We start from the raw sequence: 21,277 nt of genomic DNA on the forward strand, positions 1-21,277 counted from the left end.
AACTGTTAGTTTAAATTTGGCGTATATTCACTGAATACAATCAAAGTTTTCTTATTGGCTAGCAGGGATGTGCAGACGAGGCTTAAGTTGGCTTCTTAGTGTGTGTTTTTTTTATTTCCACTTAAACTGAGCAGCAGGTCGCTTAAACTAGCTAGGTTATCTGTATAAAATACATCCTCGTAAATGAATTTAGCCGGTCAGAAAACAACTTAAGTGCTCAGTTTCCCCTAGAAACGCAGGAGGACTTTTTAGCATATCCAGCATGTATTTATTAGGTTCCTTTAATCTCTTTGTGATGCACTCAGTCAAAAATATAATGATAAATCCACAAAAGTGGATTATTATTATTAACTTAACTGTCGCCAACGTAACACAATGAAATTAAACGCATAAAATAAGTTTGCGTCTAAATGTTATGTTAAATAATTATTAAAAGCCCGAAATAGAGATTTATTTTCTCACAAATGTAATAGAGAATGAGCAAAAGCATTCGTTTGTAAACACTCAAGAGAGCATAAACATTTGATTTGAGTGCATTTAAAAGTTATTAGCTAGCGTTAGCTAGGTTACCCATCTAACTAAGCATCTAACTGCTGTCTGCGTTAACCGTATAACTAACGCAACGTTACTGAAGCAACAGTTCAGGAAAAAGCAAGCCCTCTTCTATTTAACAACCTAAAGCACATATACAAAATTGCATTTTTTGTTTTCATTGTTCTCTGTAATAACGTCAGTTATTGTGTAAAAGATGTTTGATAGTGGAACCTATGAGACATAATTATGCCCGAGATCTGGTTCGGGTTGTTTTAGGAGCATTAAGCACATGTAGCTGTGGGTGCAGTTTTTAAGCGACTAAAACTTACCGGCGTGATTGGTAAACCTAATGATAACATCTTTCTTTCGTGTTGAAATTAACCACAATAAGTAAACATAAATGTCGTATGTGAACTGAAAAAGTGTAACTGGCAGCGGTGGGATTCGAACCCACGCCCCCGAAGAGACTGGAGCCTTAATCCAGCGCCTTAGACCGCTCGGCCACGCTACCCTGACAACTACACCGAAAGTTCGGCCTATGACTCCTATTAAAATCACTGATGTTCTGTTGGTAACAGGGCAAAAATGATGTGAATTTGCACGTATACATTTGGTCTCCTGAAATAGGGCACAAATGCCTGGTATTCCTAAGCAAGCTAACGTTATATGGCTGACTCACCGTAAAGATCAAGTCCCTTAAAATAAAGCAGATGGTCTGGATGTTTGTCATTGTTGAACCAACTGAAGCTAATTTTCCCACAGCTATGCGAATACGTTTTACCAATGCCCGTCTTTTCAGCTAATTTTTATTTCAGCAGTTAGCAAAATAAAATGTATGAACATTGTTGACCCAAAAACAATAGACCTGAAAAAAGTGAACTATATTTTAAGGAGAAAAAAAACCAAACTGAAAATCATGGAAATTTTGCATGTAGTCTTGACGAGTCAGCATGTCTAGCATGTTGGACGAAGTCAAGATATACGAATAAGAAATTATTTTGATAGGGAAAAAAAACTTTTAATAGGATTCTATGCATTCATTTCAAATCAAGTGTACCAGAATAAGCTAATTACAAAGGTAAACCAACAAAGCATCACTCAAAGCCTTATCGGATATCAAATATTTTTTATTCAAGATAAAATATATATTCGAGCAATTAAGATGCCAAAGTGCACCATGTACACAAACCACAGTCTTAACTCTAAAAACATCTACAGGAAAAAAAGAGGACAGACGAAAAAGAAGACAGAATAATACATGGGCAGCATCCCACACAAAAGACAGTGTAAAACGGTGTACAACAGAAAAACTGCATAAATCTGCTTTTAGGTTTTCTAAATGAGGCATTAAAGCCTTCAGTATAGATACAGAGTCAACATCCTGATTCAACCAATTTAAAAATCAACTCATCTCGAATGATCCAAAATTGAATCTGACTAATGTACATGCTTAGAATCCCTGACATGGATCCCTGAACCAAGACTAGCTTCCTCACTTTAAAACTACAAAGCTTTGTTTGTACATCAGCAAGCCAACAGCATGTGGCAAGCTAGGTCGCTAAGCTACACATTTTATGCTTTGCATCATAGTGTGTTTTAGAGCAGGAGAGCTAACGGTGGGTCAAGAGTTTTGAAGAGGGTCAGTGTGCAGGAGTGGGTTTAGGCTGGCTGACAGGGGGCAGGACTCTGCGGGAGTTGGCTTTCACCCAAGGATGCTCCATGACGCTCTTCAGAGGCAGACGCATGGAGGGGCTATGCCTCAACAGCTTGGAGATCAAGTCTCGAGCACCATCTGAGACCACCTTAGGAAACTGCAGATCCACCTGTGACACACAGATAAACACAAATACCTGTATGTTACACACATGCAAATAAAAGCTTGTATGTAAGCCACCAAATGCAATACATCTGTGCAACTCATTCACACAATTTATTAACTAACTCAAACGTGTATAACTGACAATATCTTGCACACCAAACAAACTCTGGCTGGTGACATGAAATTACTGACTAATCACAGTCACTTCTGGTGTTGACATGGTAACAACCAAGATGACAAACTGACTATCAGCTTCTAGAACTTTAACAAATGCTAAATGGTCATTTCCAAAAACAGTTAAACAGGACTCGTTTCACTTACAAATACTGAGTTGTATATGGAAACATTCAAATTTTCAACTTCTAAATGAAATGAACATGAGGTCTGTATCACAAAGCAAGATCTCTTATTTAGACAGCCAACTTTAAAGCTACATTATGTAAGATTTGGGGATCTGGTGAAAATGTGTAATTGCACGCAATGTGCAGAAGAACGTTTTGTAACACTGGCTCTGCTTCAGATGCCTTCCCCAACAGTCCTCTGTAAAAATGGTTCCCCCCCAAAGAGGGAGGACGGAAAAAAAAATAAAAAAAGTTAAAAAAAAAAAACACATACACACAACATTGACCTTTTTTCACTGTTCAATCTCTTATATATATGTATGAGCTAAGGGAAGGGAAACTGCAGTGTTTAAGTAGCAATACGTAATTGCACATAAAATTACACATACTATGCAGAAAATAAAAATAGATGCAAGAGTAGAAATGAAAGTATATCTATTTGCATATTTTACATGGCATATGAGAGATTTATTGTATTTACATGATAGCAGGCACCAAGTGATATGAAGTACTCTAAAAGCACTGAGTATAGACAAAACTAGGAGCTGCACACAATGACTGTAGACATGACATAAGTATAAGAGCTGCAAGTCAGATCTTTCTGAGCCTGTGCATATGATGTGACCATGTAAAAATGTATTACTTGGTTTAAAAACCTCTTGTGAAATCGAACTAGACACAGCTTAAATTACTGTTTTAGGCTTTACAGAGTGACTTGCAGTGTTTTTTTTCCCCTTTTGATTCAGAGACATCTTTCAACTTAACATAGTGCAGCGCAAAATTGAGCTTGATCTAAATCCCTTAGATTACATCATTACATTACATTACATTTAGCAGACGCTTTTATGCAAAGCGACTTACAAATAATGAGGTACATAAAACAAACATAGTCAGGCCTTAAAGGAGGCCAAAGGATAATAGCAGGGTAGAGAAGGGAAGGAGGGCAAGAAGGAGATGAGGTTGGTAGTGGTTAGATTGCAAGAGGCGATTAGAGTAAGTGCTCCCTGAAGAGCTCAGTCTTCAGGAGTTTCTTAAAAATAGCGAGGGACGCCCCTGCTCTGACAGTGGAAGGTAGCTTGTTCCACCATTGGGGAATCAAGTATGAGAACAGTCTCGATTGCTTTGTGTGAATGTTTGGCAAAGCTAAGCGACGTTCATTGGAGGATCGCAGCGGCCGGGCGGTGCTGTAAGCCTTTAGGAGCGAGTGCAGGTAGGAAGGAGCCTGCTCTGTTAACACCTTGTAGGCAATCGTAAGACTTTTAAATTTGATACGAGCAGCAACCGGTAACCAGCGGAGCTTAATGAGCAGTGGGGTGACATGCGCCGGTTTTGGTTGGTTAAAGACCAGACGCGCTGCAGCGTTCTGAACCATCTTCAGTGGTTTTACAACACAGGCCGGGAGGCCCGTTAGTATGGCATTGCAGTAGTCGAGGCGTGAGATGACCACTGCTTGTACCAAGAGTTGGGTGGCTTGTTGTGTTAGAAACGGCCGTATCTGTCTGATGTTGTACAGCGCAAAGCGGCAGGACCGAGCCACCGAGGCAACATGGTGCGTAAAGGAGAGTTGGTCATCTACCATATGTGAGAGTGAGTCGATGGTTATGGTGTTAAGTTTATTTGTTGTCACTGATAAAGTAACCTAGTGTTTTTTTGTGGCTGTTATCCCCTTTGTTCCAAGGGAAGTTTACTTGTTTGTTTGTTTGTTTTAGTTGATTGTCTTGTCACTAGTCATCTCACCATGATTTCCAAAGGCCAAAATGCTCAGCAAATGTTAAAGATTCCTGGAAACCTCTTAACTATAAAAAGAGCACACTAGTTAGGGGTAGGACTGAAATGCCGCAGTGGACTGACTCTGAATTTGAAATGGTAATGGAGAACATAGTCAAAAAACATGTTAATAAGAAAAAAAGGTCAGAGTACTTTTCTTCCAAAGGTTTTCCTACTGATAGAGTGTGGTCTCCTACAGAATGCAAAACAGCTTTGGGCTATGGGATTAAGCATGATTCTGTGAAGGAATGTCTTTTTGTGCTAGAACAATACTGGGGGTATAAACTTAGGCATATGGAGGATAAGCTAGCAGAGGCTGAGGGGAAGATCCTAGAGTTGACTACTGAAAGTAAAAAGCACAAAACAGCTTCACTGAATGCCCAAAGGACATGCAAAAAGCTTCAACAATCACTGACTGAGGTTGAACAGTTACATGCTAACTGCAAACCTAAGCGCCACGGTCAACCAGGTCAGCCATGCTACACAGAGGATGAAAATCCTCCAATGTTGCATGGGCTGTACCCGGACATGGGCGCATTCTGCTCACTCTCTGATGAAGATTCTGAATCTACTCAGAGTAAAGTATTTCAAATGAGACCTGTAACAATCAGATCTGCTGAGGTCCTCAATAGGGGTGGTGAAGTCAAGGAAACAAGGGTACAGATTGGCCACATTCCTTTGGATGCCGCCACATTGGATAGACTGTCCAAGGAATTTAAACATCCAAGGGTAATGGGCCTTGACTTCATTGATCTTATTGAGAAAAAGAAAAACCTTTATTCATTGCATCCTAATGACGCTGTGGCAATAGCAAGCCAAGTTCTTAACATTACTGATAGCAGGAAGCTTGCCAATAAAGTGTTAGATGGTTTGGGTGATAATGGCCAAGACATTAATAAAGGGTGGGAAGTTTTCAAAGAGTGGATTAGCCACAAATGTCGTAAGACCACTGATTGGGGGCAGATAAGTAATTGTAAACAGAGAAAAGGAGAATCAGCTGCAGAATGTTGTGACCAGTTTGAAAGAGTTTTTCTTCGTCATTGTGGCATTGATACTTACAACAACGATAGTATTGATTGCACCACTGAGGGTCCACACTTTGGACAACTGGTCGACTCACTGCGACCAGACCTTAGACAGGCTCTAGTGACAGCTGTTCTAAACTGGCGTAAGGTTAAATGGGGTGAGCTTAAAAGTGAACTGGACAGATTGGATCTTGATCTGGAGCCAAGCCATGTTTCAGCGTCTGTACATGTCCTAACAGACAAAGGCCAAGTCCCAATCACAGGGTCACTAACCAGAAAAATGAGTGCCATTATTGTCATAGAACTGGTCATTTTGCAAGGGATTGTCATAAGAAACAGGCAGACAATTCTAGAAGGTATCCAAAGCTGAGGGAAGACACTGCTGGAAGATTCTCTGAGGGATTTCCGCAGGATGATACAATAGGGAAGTCTTTCCAGGGTCTTTCACATGACCAATTGTCTATGTTTAAGAGCAGTACAGGCTACATATCTGGCACTGTTAGCATTTGCGCCACGGACGCTAGAGCAAATAGTCACAGTCAAATGTCCTCATTCTGTGTCAGCCTTACTCAACAGTGTTGTCAGTGACAGCTTCTAGATGGGGCGACTGAACGCACCAATGAACAACCCTTCCTCATTTATGATGTCCTCATTGACTGATGCTTATGAGGAAGGGGGTGATCATGATTGCATTGAATTACCCAGTTCTCATCCTGTTGTTAAAGATGTCCCTCTTGATAATCCAGATTTGATTCTTTTTACTGATGGTTCCTCAACTTACACTGATGGTCAGCGTAGATCTGGATGGGCAGTGACTGACAGTCTTCAAGCTTTGGCTAGTGGTAGTCTTCCTCCTTCCTACTCAGCCCAGCAGGCTGAGTTGGTGGCCCTAACTGAAGCATGTAAACTTGCATCAGGTAAATGTGCCACAATTTTTACTGATTCAAGATATACCTTCGGCGTTGTGCATGACTTTGCACATCTGTGGAGTCATAGAGTTTTTTTTTCACAGCTGCTGGCACTCCAGTTAAAAATGCTGACTTAGTACATGGTCTTTTGGAAGCTGTCAAGTTACCCGCAGATCTAGCCGTCGTGAAAGTCAAAGCGCGCACAGGTGGTAATTCTTTTGAAGCACAAGGCAATAGAATTGCAGATGAAGCGGCCAAAAGGGCATGTTTTTTTACCACCAGCTAGTATTGCATACCTCACTAATACAGAGTGTAATACTAATTTCTTCTATTCACAAGCTACAGTCCGATTCCCCAAACTGGGAACTCTGGACATGGCTGGACCAAAGGGGGAAAATTAGTTGCACCTGAGTCACTACTCCCTTACTTAGCTACACAGATACATTCTTTAGGTCACATTGGAGTGGAAAAGATGGTAAATCAGTTTTCACATTCCTGGTGGAATCCTAAGTTCAGGGAACAGGCTAAAGCAGTTGTTCAAAATCGTGTTGCTTGTAACCAAGTCAATGTTGTTCCTCAGATGCGCAGTCCGGCTATTAAGACAGTAGTGCCTCCAGGTCCATTTCGCCATTTACAGGTAGATTACATCACACTGCCTAAATGCGAGGGAAAACAAGATGTTTTGTTCATAGTGGATAAATTTTCTCGCTGGATTGAATGTTATCCAACTTCCAAGGGCACTGCTGCACACACTGCTAAAATGTTAGTGCAGGATTTTATTCCTAGGTGGGGACTTCCTGAGCAAATTGAGTCAGATCAAGGCACTCACTTCACTGGACAGGTAGTGCAGGCTGTCTGTAAACTCCTGAAGGTGAACTGGAAACTTCACTGTCCATACAGACCACAAGCTTCAGGACAGGTAGAGCGTGTAAACCGTGTCATCAAGGAACGACTGACTAAACTCCACAGTCAGGGTGTCAAATGGACTGCAGCCTTGCCAGCGGTACTTTGCAGTATAAGGGCAACTAGCAACAAAACGGTTGGGCTTAGTCCTTATGAAGTTGTGACAGGTAGACCAATGCTGGTTCCAGGGGTGATTGATCTCCGCAAAGCAGATGTGCATTTACTGTCAGATGCACTTCTTAATTATGGCCAAACACTAACACAAGCAGTACAGGCAGCTCAGAGTCAGGTCAATAGCGCTTGGAGCAAACCAGCTGAAGGTGGCCATACAATAATTCCAGGTCAATGGGTCATGGTGAGGAAACATGAAACAATCTCTAGAACCCAGATGGGATGGCCCATATCAGGTTCTTTTGATTACTAACTCAGCAGTGAAATGTGAAGGAAAGAAAACATGGATTCATGTTTCTCATTGTAAGGTTGTGCCTGCTCCTCAAAAATGAGTTTAAGGGCCAGTAAAAGAGGAGGTGGGTGATGTACAGAGCCTCAAGGAAGAACTATGATTTCTATTATCATGGGGGTTACCCTTGAGGTGAAGACTCCACAACACTGTGTATCACCATAACAGCCTTTTCTGAGGGACAGATAGTGGGGAGCTGCATGACAATCACTGAATGAAAATCTTCAAATTTTGCTGATGAACAGTTCACTGCGTATGTTCCTTTTGTGTATTCTATAGAACCACACAGCGGAGACGGTGTGCAGAACACTGCATGGACTTCTTGATATGCCTTGTCGACTCAAGAAACGTGCATCCCAAGAAAATCTGCGCAGCTGATTGGAGACGAGGACGAGACCTTGAGGACGACCTACCAAGCAACAGACGCTGTCAAGTTCACCAGGACAACATGAATACATCACAAATCCAAGCACTGTGCATGATAATAACCATGATCTATGGTTCAAATGCATGGGATTACACGCATGCCCACAGAAGACCTGACGTTCCATCATGCAGAAGCAAATCAGCCAAGCTCCCTGACCTGCATCCATCTTTCTTGTTTGTTTTTGTTTTCAACTTCTTATTGTACATATATTCCATACTTGTAGTCATAACATAATTTTGTGATTCTCCATTAAGGAGAATCAAAGGGGGAATTGAGAGAAATTAAGCTTCTATCTTCTGACCTGAGGATGGTCAGCTCCCTCCATTGTTCGTCCTATCTGCTGATCTAAGGTGGTCAACTCCCTGCATTGTTGGTTTGGCCCTTTGATTGCTGACCATAAGGTCACACAATAACCCTCCAGGGTGGCAACCATCAAGGAGTGTTGATGTTCGCCATCCTTGCAGGGAGTCGGCACCTCTGTCCTTTTGATAGGGTAATCATCACCCCCCCCTGCTTAACCCCCTCTTCTTATCACCCTCATCCCCCTCACTTACCCCCCTAAAACTCCTTTTCCGCACCTTTATCCTCCTCCCACAACTTCCAGTGTTTATAAGGTTCTCCTAAAATATCCCTAATCAGACTGGCTGTGATAGACTGGCTGCGATCCACTAAGCTGTGCCCACATTTCCTGTGTGTCAATAAAATCAAGTCTACGCTGAAGGTCTCCTGACTTCTGATTCCTGAAAGCTGAATTTCTAACACCGGCCTAGAGAGGTGGTGTAAATAGAAAAGAGAAGGGGTCCCAGTACCGATCCCTGGGGAACCCCAGTGGATAGCGAGTGGGCTGAGGAGAGCTCTTCATGCCATGACCCCTTGAATGAGCGCCCAGTGAGGTACGATCTGAACCATAGTAGCGCATTGCCTGAGATAGCCATGTTTGATAGAGTAGATAGGAGAAATTCATGATTGACTGTGTCAAAAGCGGCTGAGAGGTCCAGCAGAATGAGTACTGAGGACTGTCCTGCAGACAGTTTTTAGTGTCTCAACCACAGATAAAAGAGCCGTTTCAGTGGAGTGCCCTTTTTTAAAACCTGATTGATTTTGGTCCAGGAGGTCATTCTGGGAGAGGAAACCAGAGACCTGACTGTAGACTGCTCTTTCTATAGTTTTGGAAAGAGAGGGTAGTAGTGAGACTGGCCTGTAGTTATCAACCTGGGCAGGGTTGCGAGAAGGCTTTTTAAGCAATGGTGTGACTTGGGCTTGTTTAAAGACAGTTGGAAACACACCAGTAGTTATGGAGGCATTGATGGTGTGTGTGATAGCTGGGATGATAGCAGGTGCCATGGTTTGTAGTAGGTCGGTGGGAATCGGATCAAGTGGACATGTAGTAGGACGGCTACATGTTACAAGAGTCAGTGCCTCGCTCTCAGTGAGAGGAGTAAACGAGGAGATGATGGCACCTTTGGTCGAGGGATACAGAGGAGCAGAGCATGTAGTAGGACCGCTACACGGTGCATCAGTGAACTGGCTGCTTATGGCCGCCACTTTTCCAGTGAAAAAAGAGGCAAGGGCTTCGGCTGTAAGGCAGGTAGCCGGAGATGGAGGATTGAGCAACGTATTAAACGTTGCAAATAGTTTCCGGGAGTCAGTGAGAGAGTTGATTTTGCTGTGATAGAATTCAGCTTTTGCAGTAGTGAGGCAGGTTGAGAACAAAGCCAGGAGCAGTTGGTAGTTCTTTAGGTCTGCATGTATATGTTTTTCCCGCCATTTTCTTTCAGCAGCCCGGAGCCTGGAGCGCAGTTCCCTGATTGTATCATTTTTAAGCCATGGCTTTGGTTTATTTGAGCGCATGACTCTAGTAGTTAGGGGACAGAGGTCGTCCAGACATGAGCTTAGCGTAGAGCAGAGTGCATCAGTGGCATCATTTACATTGAGTGATGAAAACGCCTGGTGGAGGCATATTATCAGTGACCAGTGAGGAGTACTGGTCGGCCGAGAGGTCTCTAAGATTGCGGCGGAACGAGACCATAGTTGGAGCAGCTTTTGGTTTTTTCTCAATACAAACATTGAGTTGTATGAAATAGTGATCCGAGAGGTGCAGAGGGGTGACAGTTAGCGAGTCAGTGTCACAGTTGCGAGTAAAAATTAAATCCAGATTTTTACCAGCTTTATGAGTCGGAGGGCTTGGAACCTGCTCCAGATCGAAAGAGTGCATGAGGGATATGAAGTCTGTGGAGCACGGACTGTCAAGGTGGATGTTCATATCACCTACCACATCACTGTAGCAACATGTCTAATGTGCTCTAAGAGCTGTTTGACACAAACTGCCCTAGATCAATCAGGACTGATCTCCTGACTAATCAAGGACAGCCTCCTAATGAAGAAGAGGGACCCTTCTAGTACATTTTCATTTCACATTCTTTCCCCCACCCTTGTCAATGTTTTTTTTTTTTTAAAACCTTTAACTAGAGAAAACACCTATGCATAATCAGACATGAAGCAACTGTTAATCCAATAAGCATGGTGTTGGTAGCAAAAACTTTGCTGATGGCTAACTGTAAAATGTAATCACAGCTGAAGTATTTCAACCTAGTCAGCATTATAGTGTTAACAACTTTCTGTATTAACCTACCACTATGAAAAATGAATCCTGCTTGCATTTGTTAGGATTCCTCACCAAGCATCAACTTCACAAAAGCTGTGGTGCAATAATTTGAACATGCTTCATGAGACAGGGCTCCATGTCGCATATTTCAGTTTTCTCTTGCTGCGAAACACTGTTCAATTCTGAATATTATGTTACAGACTATGCATATTAAATTATGCCAAGAATGGCCATGTAATGCTTGCAGTTTCAGCATGGTACTTTTAGATGGTCAGATTAAGCAAAATACTTCAACTAGAAAGAGCTCAATTTAAGACTTAGTCATGTCAGTTCCATATAAAAAGTACTGTAAAAGGTACTGTGACAGCTCTATAGTTAGTCACAATTTCACTCTAAAGACAAGTTTATCCAGATAATGTCTAATTGCAATCCATTAACTAATATCATAACTGTAACCTGAAGCCCAATTATAAAGATTAAGAGACCCTTATTAGTCCCACAATGGGGAAATTCCACCTCCGCATTTAACCCATCCGTGAAGTGAAACACCACATACACACTAGTGAGCACACACACACTAGGGGGCAGTGAGCACACTTGCTCAGAGCGGTGGGCAGCCCAATCCGCAGCGCCCAGGGAGCAGTTGGGGGTTAGGTGTCTTGCTCAAGGACACCTCAGTCATGTGCCGTTGGCTCTGGGGATCGAACCGGCAACCTTCCGGTCATGAGGCTGGATCCCTAAACTCCAGCCCACGATGCCCCCATAACTTACTTACCCTACCCTAAACTTACCCTAAACAAAATTGCAACAACATAGACTCAACCGCATACCTTCATCTGATCTATTTATATATTAAATAATATTAGGGATGCATGATGAATCAGTAGATTTTTGCTCCAAACAAGTAACTGGCAATCAAACAATCTATTATACTGGTTTTGTCCAGCCTATGCTGCAATTTTATAACAAATGGTGAGCCAGGTAAGTGCACTTGCTGTATTGGAATGTTGCTGTTTCTACATCTATGCCAAAATATAAAGCATAATTATGCATGTCTCGTTGTGCTAAACAGCTAGTTGCCACTTACTTTCAACACAACTTAAATTAAATGTAATTCAAATTTTTATTTATAAAAGAGCAAATGACTTGGCAAGTTTGGTCATCACAAAATCAATGTCAGCCATTTGACAACCATGGGACTGGTTGAGACTATTGTGAAACAAAAATATAAATTTTGTTCTTTGTTCAGTGAAGAATAAATGTGCAAAACACCCTCTTCACACATACCTTGGTAATGCGTTTGTATGTTTCTGAATGGCTGGCTGTCTCAAATGGAGGGTTTCCCACTAAACACTCGTAGCACAGCACACCAACGCACCACAGATCCACCTTCTCATCATGAGAATGGCCTTCAATCATCTCAGGAGGCAGATAATCCAGAGTACCACACATGGTACGGCGCCTAGAAACGAATGCACATCAATACTAAAAATCTGCTTCTGTGTTAGATACACTGCTGGACCAGAGGCATCAGTAACAGGAGAACAAGAGCAATGCCAATAATAAAAATCAATAAAAAAAAAAAAAAAAAAAAAAAAAAAAAAAAAAACACAACTAAGTAATTTATAATGGACCAGAACTCAAATGATTTGGTAGGCTGTAGAACTTTTTTTTTTTTTTTTTTTTTTTTACACATTTATCAGCCTCAAACAAAAAAAAGAAGAAGAAGAGAAAAAAAGGAAAATCTATACATATGTATATATACAAACATGCATCTAAAATTTACAGTTACTCAATGACATAATTCAGTGACTGCTCTGCAAAAGAGTAATCAATGTTAACCAGTGGCAAACTTTTCAAAGCTGCCAAATATTAAAAATTAGGAGGCATTTTATAGATCAGATAACACTCTTAAAATGTAACCTTATGAAGAACAACATAAGGCTAGATTCAACTGTGTAGATTCAGGACTAAAGCAGAACAAGAATTATGGGCTGCGGTTTACCGTAGTGAGGGTGCGTGGACAGACCAGCCGAAGTCAGCAATCTTGAGCTCTCCTCTAAAACCAAGTAGCAAATTCTCTGGTTTTATGTCCCGATGGATAACCTTGTTCTCGTGGCAATACTGCAGCGCATCCGAAATTTCCTCCATGAACTGCACAAATACACAGACAGAACTAATGCACGCCCAGTCTAATACAGCAAAAACTTGCATCAGTAGCAACAGCAAGGAGGAAAGGCCTTTTCCTAGCCAGTTCAAGTGAAGTGCTAGTAAGTTACCGGGCAGGAACAGCAATTTAATATTAAAATAAATAAATAAATATAGAATATCTCACCGTGGCCGTCCGCTGGTCACTGAAGCGTCCACAGCGCTGCAGCTCTTTGTACATCTCTCCACGTGCCGCATACTCCAGAATCAGAAATACACGCTTTGAGTCATGGAAGTAGTTATAAAACCGCAAAATGTTTGGATGCCTGCAAAGAGAGCAACAGAACTTATCCAACTGGAGGCAGAAGATCACAATAATATTCTCAAATTACTGTCACTATGGCCCAAGTTAAGACCTGACCAATGTAAAATTTTATCAATGGGGAAAGAAAAAAAAAAAAAAACGTAAGAAACCTGACAAAAATAATAGTTCTCTAATAAATAGGAAGTGTCAATTATGTATATTAATTATGTATGTATATTAAGACTTGCGTTAATATAAAGGCTTTGTGAATATTAGATGGTTCACAGTACACAACAGGCTATCAAAAAGCACTTTTTGAAGAGGCCACAGGTGATGGCTAGAATATATAACATATCCATTTCATATACATGCAGACACACCTGAGGTGGGAGTGAATTTCTATTTCCCTCCTGAGCTGGTGCTCCACACCCTCTTTCTCCATCTGGGATTTGAAGAGCACTTTTAGAGCCACGATCACCTTCAGCTTCTTCTCTCGCGCAAGATACACATTCCCAAACTTTCCCTTCCCCAGTGGCCTCCCAATATCGAAGTCCCTAAGGCTAAACTTCCTACATCAATAGAGAGAGAATGCAATTACAACATGAGGGCATATCAGGATAAATGTGTACATACAGCAAATTGGTTTTCCATACAAACAGAGATGGTGAAAGTGAACCTTGCATTTCATTTATGCACAACTGATGTATACTAGATTGATTACTTACTTTGGTGAGCTGGATTTCACTGGGACTCTGCCTGGACCTGAGAAAGAAAAAAGTTGTGTTTCCCTCTCATACTGAGCATCAATTTATGCATGGTAAAGAGTATCTATGCCTTAAAAGTAAGGAAGGCAGGAAAATTGGTGTGCACTTACCCATACTTTCTGTTTCTGTACCAGGGTTCGTCTGTCCTCTGAGGGGAGGAACCACTGCAGTCTGTTAAAGACAGGGTCAATAAGGTTATAACACAGTCCTTCCTTCATTCATACAAAACCTTGTTGGGGGTCTGCTGCACCCATCACATCTTTATTTTCCAAAACTGCTGCATAATTCAATTGACATGAAAACAATGTCACTCAAAGCACTAATGTGAAATGATGCATTTTATTTACTATTCAAAACAAAAGACCCTACTCATCAAAGTTTTCTACATGTGAAGTCAACAGCAGCAAATTAATGGTAAATCTGAAAGAATACAGTAACTAGGAACTAGTAACTTTGCCTTTCAACATCCCGCATGGAGGTCTCCGCAATGAATGGCTGTTAAAAAATATGTTTTAGACCAAAATTCTCTCAGAAACATGATAGAAGTAATGTGTAAGGCATATGGAAGCAAATTTGTTTTCATTTTTGGCCATCACGTTGTGATGCAGCTTTTGGAGGCATTACATATCCAGTGGCTCCCATCACCACCATGGTCAAGAATTCTGATTCTATATATAATATTGTCTATCGAATAATTTAACATCAAACTGCAACTTTACTTGCATCTCAAAGGAATTCTCAATTTCTAAATAATTCAGTACTTTAGATACGAACGGTCATTCAGAGTGGTCTGTTGTAGAGAAACTTATACGCTCTGATTTCTTTACAGTTTTATGGAAAGGAACCAGGGGTTGTAATGTCTACAATACACGTATAGCCATTTTATTTACTATCCAAAACAGCGCCCTGCATGTACTCCTCCGGCGTAGCTTAAGTGGATTAAAATAAATTCATTAAAACATACTTTAGGCCAAAAACCCATCAAAAAATTATAAAACAGTGCGTAAGTCATTACGCAGTGCATTAGTAAACACTTCATGTAATAGCCTTCTGTGAGGGAGCTTTAAGGTTAGATGTGTTAAACACTTCAGAAGTCAGATTCCTATCACCACCACTGTGAATAACCCTTCTTTAGAACTGAGCATCCCACATCGGACTACTCTGAATGACTTCGGTTATATTTCAATCTTTTAATTATGCAGACGTTTTTGAATAAACCGATAGAGTCTCCCTTTCAAAATCAAGTGGACATTGGCACTCCCTTTAACTCAGTTTGTAAAAACAACACAGCTAAAGTAACCTACGTTAGCTGAAGTAACAACACTACTCTATATGCAAAACTGGCTACATCATTCCCATCTTTAGCTATATTACACAGTAATAAATAAAAGAGGGAAACTTCACACACACACACACACACACACACACACACACACACACACACACACACACTAAACCCAAACTCAAACTAAAGTGACATCTAGTCCCATGGCTCGGTGTGTGTGGGGAAACAGGCCTGTGTATTTGTGATACCGCAAGGCTCCCTTCATTTGTCTAACATTTGTATAGTTAGCTAAATCGCTTCAGTTCAATTTCTTATAAAAGTCTTTGGTCCAGTTAACCTACCTGTGCGAGGAGGCTTTTGGGGTCGCGGTTCTCTTTGTTCTGAAAACAGCAAATAGCAAGCGTAACGTTAACGTTAGCTATTAGCATCTCTGAACTGCTTTCAAATCTCATCGTATGAAAAGACCCAAAGCTAATATCTAATGTTACTTTCAGTGGTTAACAACAAGACATAAACATCAATGTTCGAAAATTCTGGTCAATAAAGGCAAGAAGTCAAACATCACCTCCACAAAACACGTCTTCAGCGTTAATAGACTGTTTATAACTATATCATTTAACGCTGGCTTCTTTGGCTGGCTGGCTAGCTAGCTGGCTTAACCTAGCTAGCTAAGTTACTTACACCAACATCATGCCTGCATTAACAAACTCAGTCGCGACTATAAATATTCTTCGTAAACTAAAAATGCTTAAGAAAATTAAATTCACTCACTTGCATGATTCCAATAAGAGACAGGCTGAAATCCCACAAAAACCCTGCAAATCCGTATCAAAAGCAGCGCTGCGGAGCTCAGCTCGTTGTTCCTTCCTCCATCAACCGCCAACAATTTAAAAACCGACCAACGACACTTTTGTTCTCCGATTGGCCCAGCCCGATTCTGCTGCGCTCTGATTGGATGCGTCATCTCATGCTTCTTTCTGATTGGTTTATGCAGTTCACCCGCCTCTCCGATTGGCTTAGTCAGTTCATGTTTCTCTGTAATTGGCTTCTTTTTGCGTTTCACTCTGATCATACTGTGTCACCTACCATGCTGGACTACATCGCCATTAATCTTCCGCTGCCCACTGGCCTCTTTAAGCAATTAATGTCATTTTTTCTTATAACAATGTCAAAACAACAACAATAACAATTTAAATATTAATTTAAATGTAAATATTATTTAAAAATAAACAGTAAATGTACTAGTTATTACTAGTAGTAGCAGCAGTATGTTTATATATTATATAGTATCAACAACAAACATATGCTAATAAATTGATTATGTTATTCTGTATCTTGATAATGATGATTATTATATGATACATTGTGTTTATTTGTTTAGATTAATCAATCTTCACTTACAGATAAAACTGCAATGGGCTGGAGACAGTAGTAAAATAGTTTTATTGATTTCCACATACAAAACTAAGTAAAAACTTCTGGACACAAAAGAACTTTACATTAAAAAAAAAAACAGTATAAATGTCTATGTCTATGTAATCCACATGCCAAACCATTGCCCAATGCACTCCAATTGCTGAAAATATGCATTCAGAGCATTCAACATAATTCATGACAACTCTTTCCAGAAGTCCCAAATGTATATCTCTTCAAACAGTATCTAGTTGTGGTTTGACAGGTTTTAAAGCCAAACTCTTAAAATCTAGATTTGGTAGTATGGAATCCTTAATCCAATTACCCTGATTAGGTCTTAATGAGGAACATGAACAACAGCAGGCAAAGACAACATTCACATCGGCTTCTTCTTCAGACCAAGCACAGCAACAATCTGAACCAACTCACAGAGTGCTGGAATCACACTGTGTGTGTGAGAGAGAGAGAGAGAGAGAGAGAGAGAGAGAGAGGTTTTATGCTTTATATTATTATGTGTCTAGGTTTAAGAACATTTGCTGTGCATTATTTCAGCATCACAGTAACTGGGCTCCAGACACCATAACATCTGAATGCAACCAAGTTCTGTCTATTGTGAAATCATACAAAGCTATTTTAAGTCTACTGCAAAGTTGCAGGGTGGTCATATGTGGGCCACTGACCTGCAGAGGGCGAAAATGATCCAGTAGGTCCAGCATTCCCACTGCTGGAAGACAAAGAAGGACAGACTGATGGAGGCACTGCAGTGAGCCGCCACAGCTGGAAAGGGGGTCAAGAAAGTATGCAGGACATGTACAGACATTACAGTCCTCATGGGAACATGGGAGCTCAATGTAGACTTAGGCACTTTGTGGAGAAAAAGGGGATCTTGCTGGGACATAGAATACTCAATGACTCAACGCAGAATTTCATGATTTGAAAAATCTTTCCTCATATTGCTATTTTCAACATGTAACTAATTTGATTGAGATTTGATTTGTTTTAGTTTTGATGCTTGATGTGCAATGGTGAAACTTAACGACTTGGATTTCATTACAGCAGTGATTATAAGAACTAGGGGTTGTGATTTCTGCCGTGAAAAAAGAAAACACAATTATTTACTGTCCAAAATTACAAGTCAACTTCCACACGTCCTCTAGCCACTATTTTGCCTTCCAATGCCCTACTTTTATATCTATGACATGAACTGAGTTGAAAATATATGCATTTTAAAGCAAAACCTTCTCAAAACAAATTGTAATAGCTTCCTGTGAGGGACTAAAATCTTCAGATGTCTTGTCCCTGTCATCACCACTGTGAACTATTTTGACTCTGTAAGATTCTCTAGAAGGAGCATTTTTTATCAAACCACTCCAAATGATTTTGTTTAAATCTTAAAAATTTAATTACAAAGAAATTTTGAAAAATTCCCCTTTAATATCTCAAAGGAGTTACTTTTTGCTAAAATAATGAGTCATTACATTACAAGAAAGTAATTGTTTCAGTATAATAGGTCCTTATTATGACATCCTTTAATTATAATAATTACTTTGACATAGAATGTCAATATTTTGAAAGAGGAAGTTATACTGACCTAGTAAGTCATTATTACAAGATACTAAGTCACCTCAAATAACCTATTCTGAATGCGTGTTCACAGTCAGACTGTTCAAAACTGACCAGGGGTGTCCTGGTCATGAAGATCGACCAGTCTGCAAAGCTTTTCTACTACACTAATCAAATAGACCTGATCTAGGTAATGAAGGCCTTCAGGGACATCTGACTAGGAGAGCCAGATGTGTTCAATCTGTCCTCTGCAGGGCACTAGCAGGACTGAGCACCCTTGATGTACACTACATGTCCAAAAGTATTAGGACAGCTCTCTAATTAATGAATGAGCTAGTATAAGGTGCACCTGGCGCTGATATACATGCAGCTTGTATAATCTCCATAAAAAAGCATTCTTGATCGAATGCAATGCTCTGCAACAGCTGCATATAAGCCTTAAATTACCAGGCCCAATACAAATATCTGCTAAAGGGGTAGAAAGTAACCCAGCATTGGGCTGTGGATCAGTAGCAGTGCATTCTCTGGTAGCACACCAACCAATACGTTTGGGATGAGATGGAGTGGCATTTGTGATCTAGAACTAATCATCCAACATCAGTATCTGACCTCACTAATGCTCTTCTGACTGGATGCAATCAAATCCTCACAGTAATGTTCCAACATCTACTGTAAGGCCTTCCCAGTAAATTATAATCTGTTACTGCAACAAAGGTGCAGAATCCTTATTAGCTGATTTCATACGAAACCTTGGGCAGCCGTCCACAAACCTTTGGACATGTTGCATATTTATGCACAGGCAGCAACAGGAAGGATACACAAGAGTCCTTGGTTACTGTTGAACATAGAGACACCAGAGAAGAATCCAACCAGTTCGACAGCAAACAGGCCCAGAGTTACAGATAGAGCTATAAGCAACCTGACACAGAGAATGAGAGAGAGAGAGAGAGAGAGAGAGAGAGAGAGAGAGAGAGAGAGAGATGTAGTAATATGTTTACCTAGAAAACAAGTTTACATGACAAAATATAGATCACTGTGTCCTTAATGTTTGTCATTTTTTTTACCGGGTGTCCTCAGATCTGTACTGGTCCTCAGTAAAGACCAGAGGCAAGCAGGCCTTAACATTATTGTCCTGTAAAACACAGAAGAAACGTGGTGAACCAAGAGGACTACAAGTCCCACATCAAGGTTGCCTTTTCACGGAGCTGCCAAGATGACATGGTGATTATTTTTTAATAAGGTATAGCCACAAATTAATATATTGAGGCCACATATTAACAAAAATGTTTATTCTTAGTAAAATAAATGATAAAGTAAAATGCTAATGTTTAGTAAAACACTATTAATAATAGTTATAATAAGTTTTTTTCTCAAATTTGTTCTTGAGAAAAGTCCTAAAAACATCTATGTCAGATTTATGACATGTTCTTAAACCACAGAATTGTTTGCTCCTTTGTGCTCTTGTGTGTGCATAGAACCTAAGAACAAATCTCAAATAACAAAACACTGGTGAAAATCAGAATCTTTATGAAAACTGCATAAGTGGTTTGTGAGAAGAATTTCTTCTTAAGAACGACTGGTGAATGAGACTCATTTAATTACTATAATACAGTAATCATTACTATATTGAGGTCACAATTTAACACATGGAGGCCATAAATGAGTTGTCTGAGTTGAAGCCTTGAGTTATGAGAGACTTAGTGTCCTTAATATGGTTATACGTAGCCCCAGTTTATTAATTCGTGGCCACGTCTTTTAAAAACATAATCACCACCTCATCAGCTCCTTAACTCTTTAACAGGTAGAAAAAGTTTTACCCGTGACCAGAAGATGGTGATAACAATTACAAGGTGCGCGGTGAGCGTGAGAAACCGAGCTGGCACAAGGCTGTTTATCACCGTCATCTCAAATCAATACCAGTCAAGTCCAGTCTAAGAACCACCAATGGAGCAAATCGGGGCAAACTGCCAACTACACTTCTTAACGTCGCCTAACTTCATCTGCGTTCTCATAAAGACCGGGCTTTTGTGGCGTACTTTAATATTCTGAATAGTTAAAGAATAAAGGTTCTGTTCTTTTGAATGAATCTCCAGGTTGCGTAAGCCGCGGTCCATGCGTGTAGTAGATGCCCAGAATTATACACATTAACTTAGCGCTCTAGGTAGAACACAAGTGCACACTAGGTGCTAGTTGAGCCTTCCAGATCACAACTATACACTAGCTAAGCGTTTTATGACAAAAGTAAGCACCAGCTCAGCGTTAATGTTAGAACACAAATGCACACTAGCTTAGCCGTCTACGTGTCGACTTCATACCAGCTAGCTAGCTAGCTAAGCGTTGTAAGTGCATAATGAAGCGCACCCCACAGAGACGACTTTGATCATTCAGCCAACTAGCTAACTTCGCTAACGTTATAAAAGCGCTACGTTAAAAGTTTCAGCTTTTGTTATGCTCACAATGCTGCTCTCTGAACTACTTAACGCTAGCTAGCTAACAAGCCCAACAGAGCGGCAGCAAAAGCGGAGCGCCTGTTCGTTGCCACGGCAACCATTTCCTCACTGCACTTCCTGAGCTCTTCGTGTGGTTTACGCAGCTCCACCACCTGCAGGACTGGATGACACATGCAAATAGAAGATGCCTTTTTGGTTTGACGCAAAGTACTGTTTTTATTTCAAGTTCTTATTTTTTCATATTGAAGCCCGTTTAGGCCCCTGGTAAAAAAAAACATTTTAGAACATTTCCCATACTTATGAGTAAACAAACCTCCCTCAGATTTAAAGAAGAAACCTTGGGAGGAACCAAGGCTCACAAGGGGGACCTATCCTCCTCTGGTCAAACTACCTACAAGTGATTATACTACTAATATTAATAGCAGTAGTATTAGTAGTAGTAATAGGTGGGAGTCTATGAAAACGTCACTGTAGGGTGGGCAGCTAGTCCAAGGTAGGTGGCGGGAGCTGGGGCATGGGAAGCTGGTCTGAAGTGGGTAGCAGGAGAGCTCGACAGTCAGT

At 40.6% G+C, this 21,277-nt stretch overlaps 2 protein-coding genes and 1 non-coding gene across 3 annotated transcripts; all 3 read right to left on the reverse strand.

Annotated features, from left to right (window-relative positions):
* Positions 1–963: 963 nt before the first annotated feature.
* Positions 964–1,045, reverse strand: trnal-aag. Its single transcript has one exon. It is a non-coding gene; the product is annotated as a tRNA-Leu (tRNA).
* Positions 1,046–1,643: 598 nt separating this feature from the next.
* On the reverse strand, positions 1,644–16,181 carry aurkb (aurora kinase B). Its single transcript, XM_017705364.2, has 9 exons — positions 16,062–16,181; positions 15,632–15,670; positions 14,116–14,176; positions 13,967–14,003; positions 13,622–13,810; positions 13,125–13,263; positions 12,795–12,943; positions 12,077–12,251; positions 1,644–2,357 (listed from the first exon to the last, which is right to left on the reverse strand). Exons 1-9 carry the CDS (start codon positions 16,065–16,067, stop codon positions 2,175–2,177), a joined length of 978 nt encoding a protein of 325 aa, XP_017560853.1. The 5' UTR covers positions 16,068–16,181; the 3' UTR covers positions 1,644–2,174.
* Positions 16,182–16,714: 533 nt separating this feature from the next.
* On the reverse strand, positions 16,715–20,838 carry tmem107 (transmembrane protein 107). Its single transcript, XM_017705363.2, has 5 exons — positions 20,084–20,838; positions 19,331–19,398; positions 19,085–19,185; positions 17,384–17,480; positions 16,715–17,149 (listed from the first exon to the last, which is right to left on the reverse strand). Exons 1-5 carry the CDS (start codon positions 20,168–20,170, stop codon positions 17,080–17,082), a joined length of 423 nt encoding a protein of 140 aa, XP_017560852.1. The 5' UTR covers positions 20,171–20,838; the 3' UTR covers positions 16,715–17,079.
* Between the last annotated feature and the right edge of the window lie 439 nt (positions 20,839–21,277).

The sequence above is a fragment of the Pygocentrus nattereri genome, chromosome 14 (genome assembly GCF_015220715.1).
Source record: "Pygocentrus nattereri isolate fPygNat1 chromosome 14, fPygNat1.pri, whole genome shotgun sequence".
Taxonomy (NCBI): Eukaryota; Metazoa; Chordata; class Actinopteri; order Characiformes; family Serrasalmidae; genus Pygocentrus; species Pygocentrus nattereri.

Excerpts from the sequence above, each read along its gene's own strand:
- aurkb (XM_017705364.2), bottom strand. Across the intron at positions 14,177-15,631 it reads CCAAAAGCCTCCTCGCACAG|ACTGCAGTGGTTCCTCCCCT; the intron begins GTAGGTTAACTG and ends TGTCTTTAACAG. Across the intron at positions 14,004-14,115 it reads TACAGAAACAGAAAGTATGG|GTCCAGGCAGAGTCCCAGTG; the intron begins GTAAGTGCACAC and ends TTTCTTTCTCAG.
- tmem107 (XM_017705363.2), bottom strand. The coding sequence starts at position 20,170 with ATGACGGTGATAAACAGCCTTGTGCCAGCTCGGTTTCTCACGCTCACC. Across the intron at positions 17,481-19,084 it reads CAGTAACCAAGGACTCTTGT|CTGTGGCGGCTCACTGCAGT; the intron begins GTATCCTTCCTG and ends CCCCCTTTCCAG. Across the intron at positions 17,150-17,383 it reads ATCATTTTCGCCCTCTGCAG|TGTGATTCCAGCACTCTGTG; the intron begins GTCAGTGGCCCA and ends TCACACACACAG.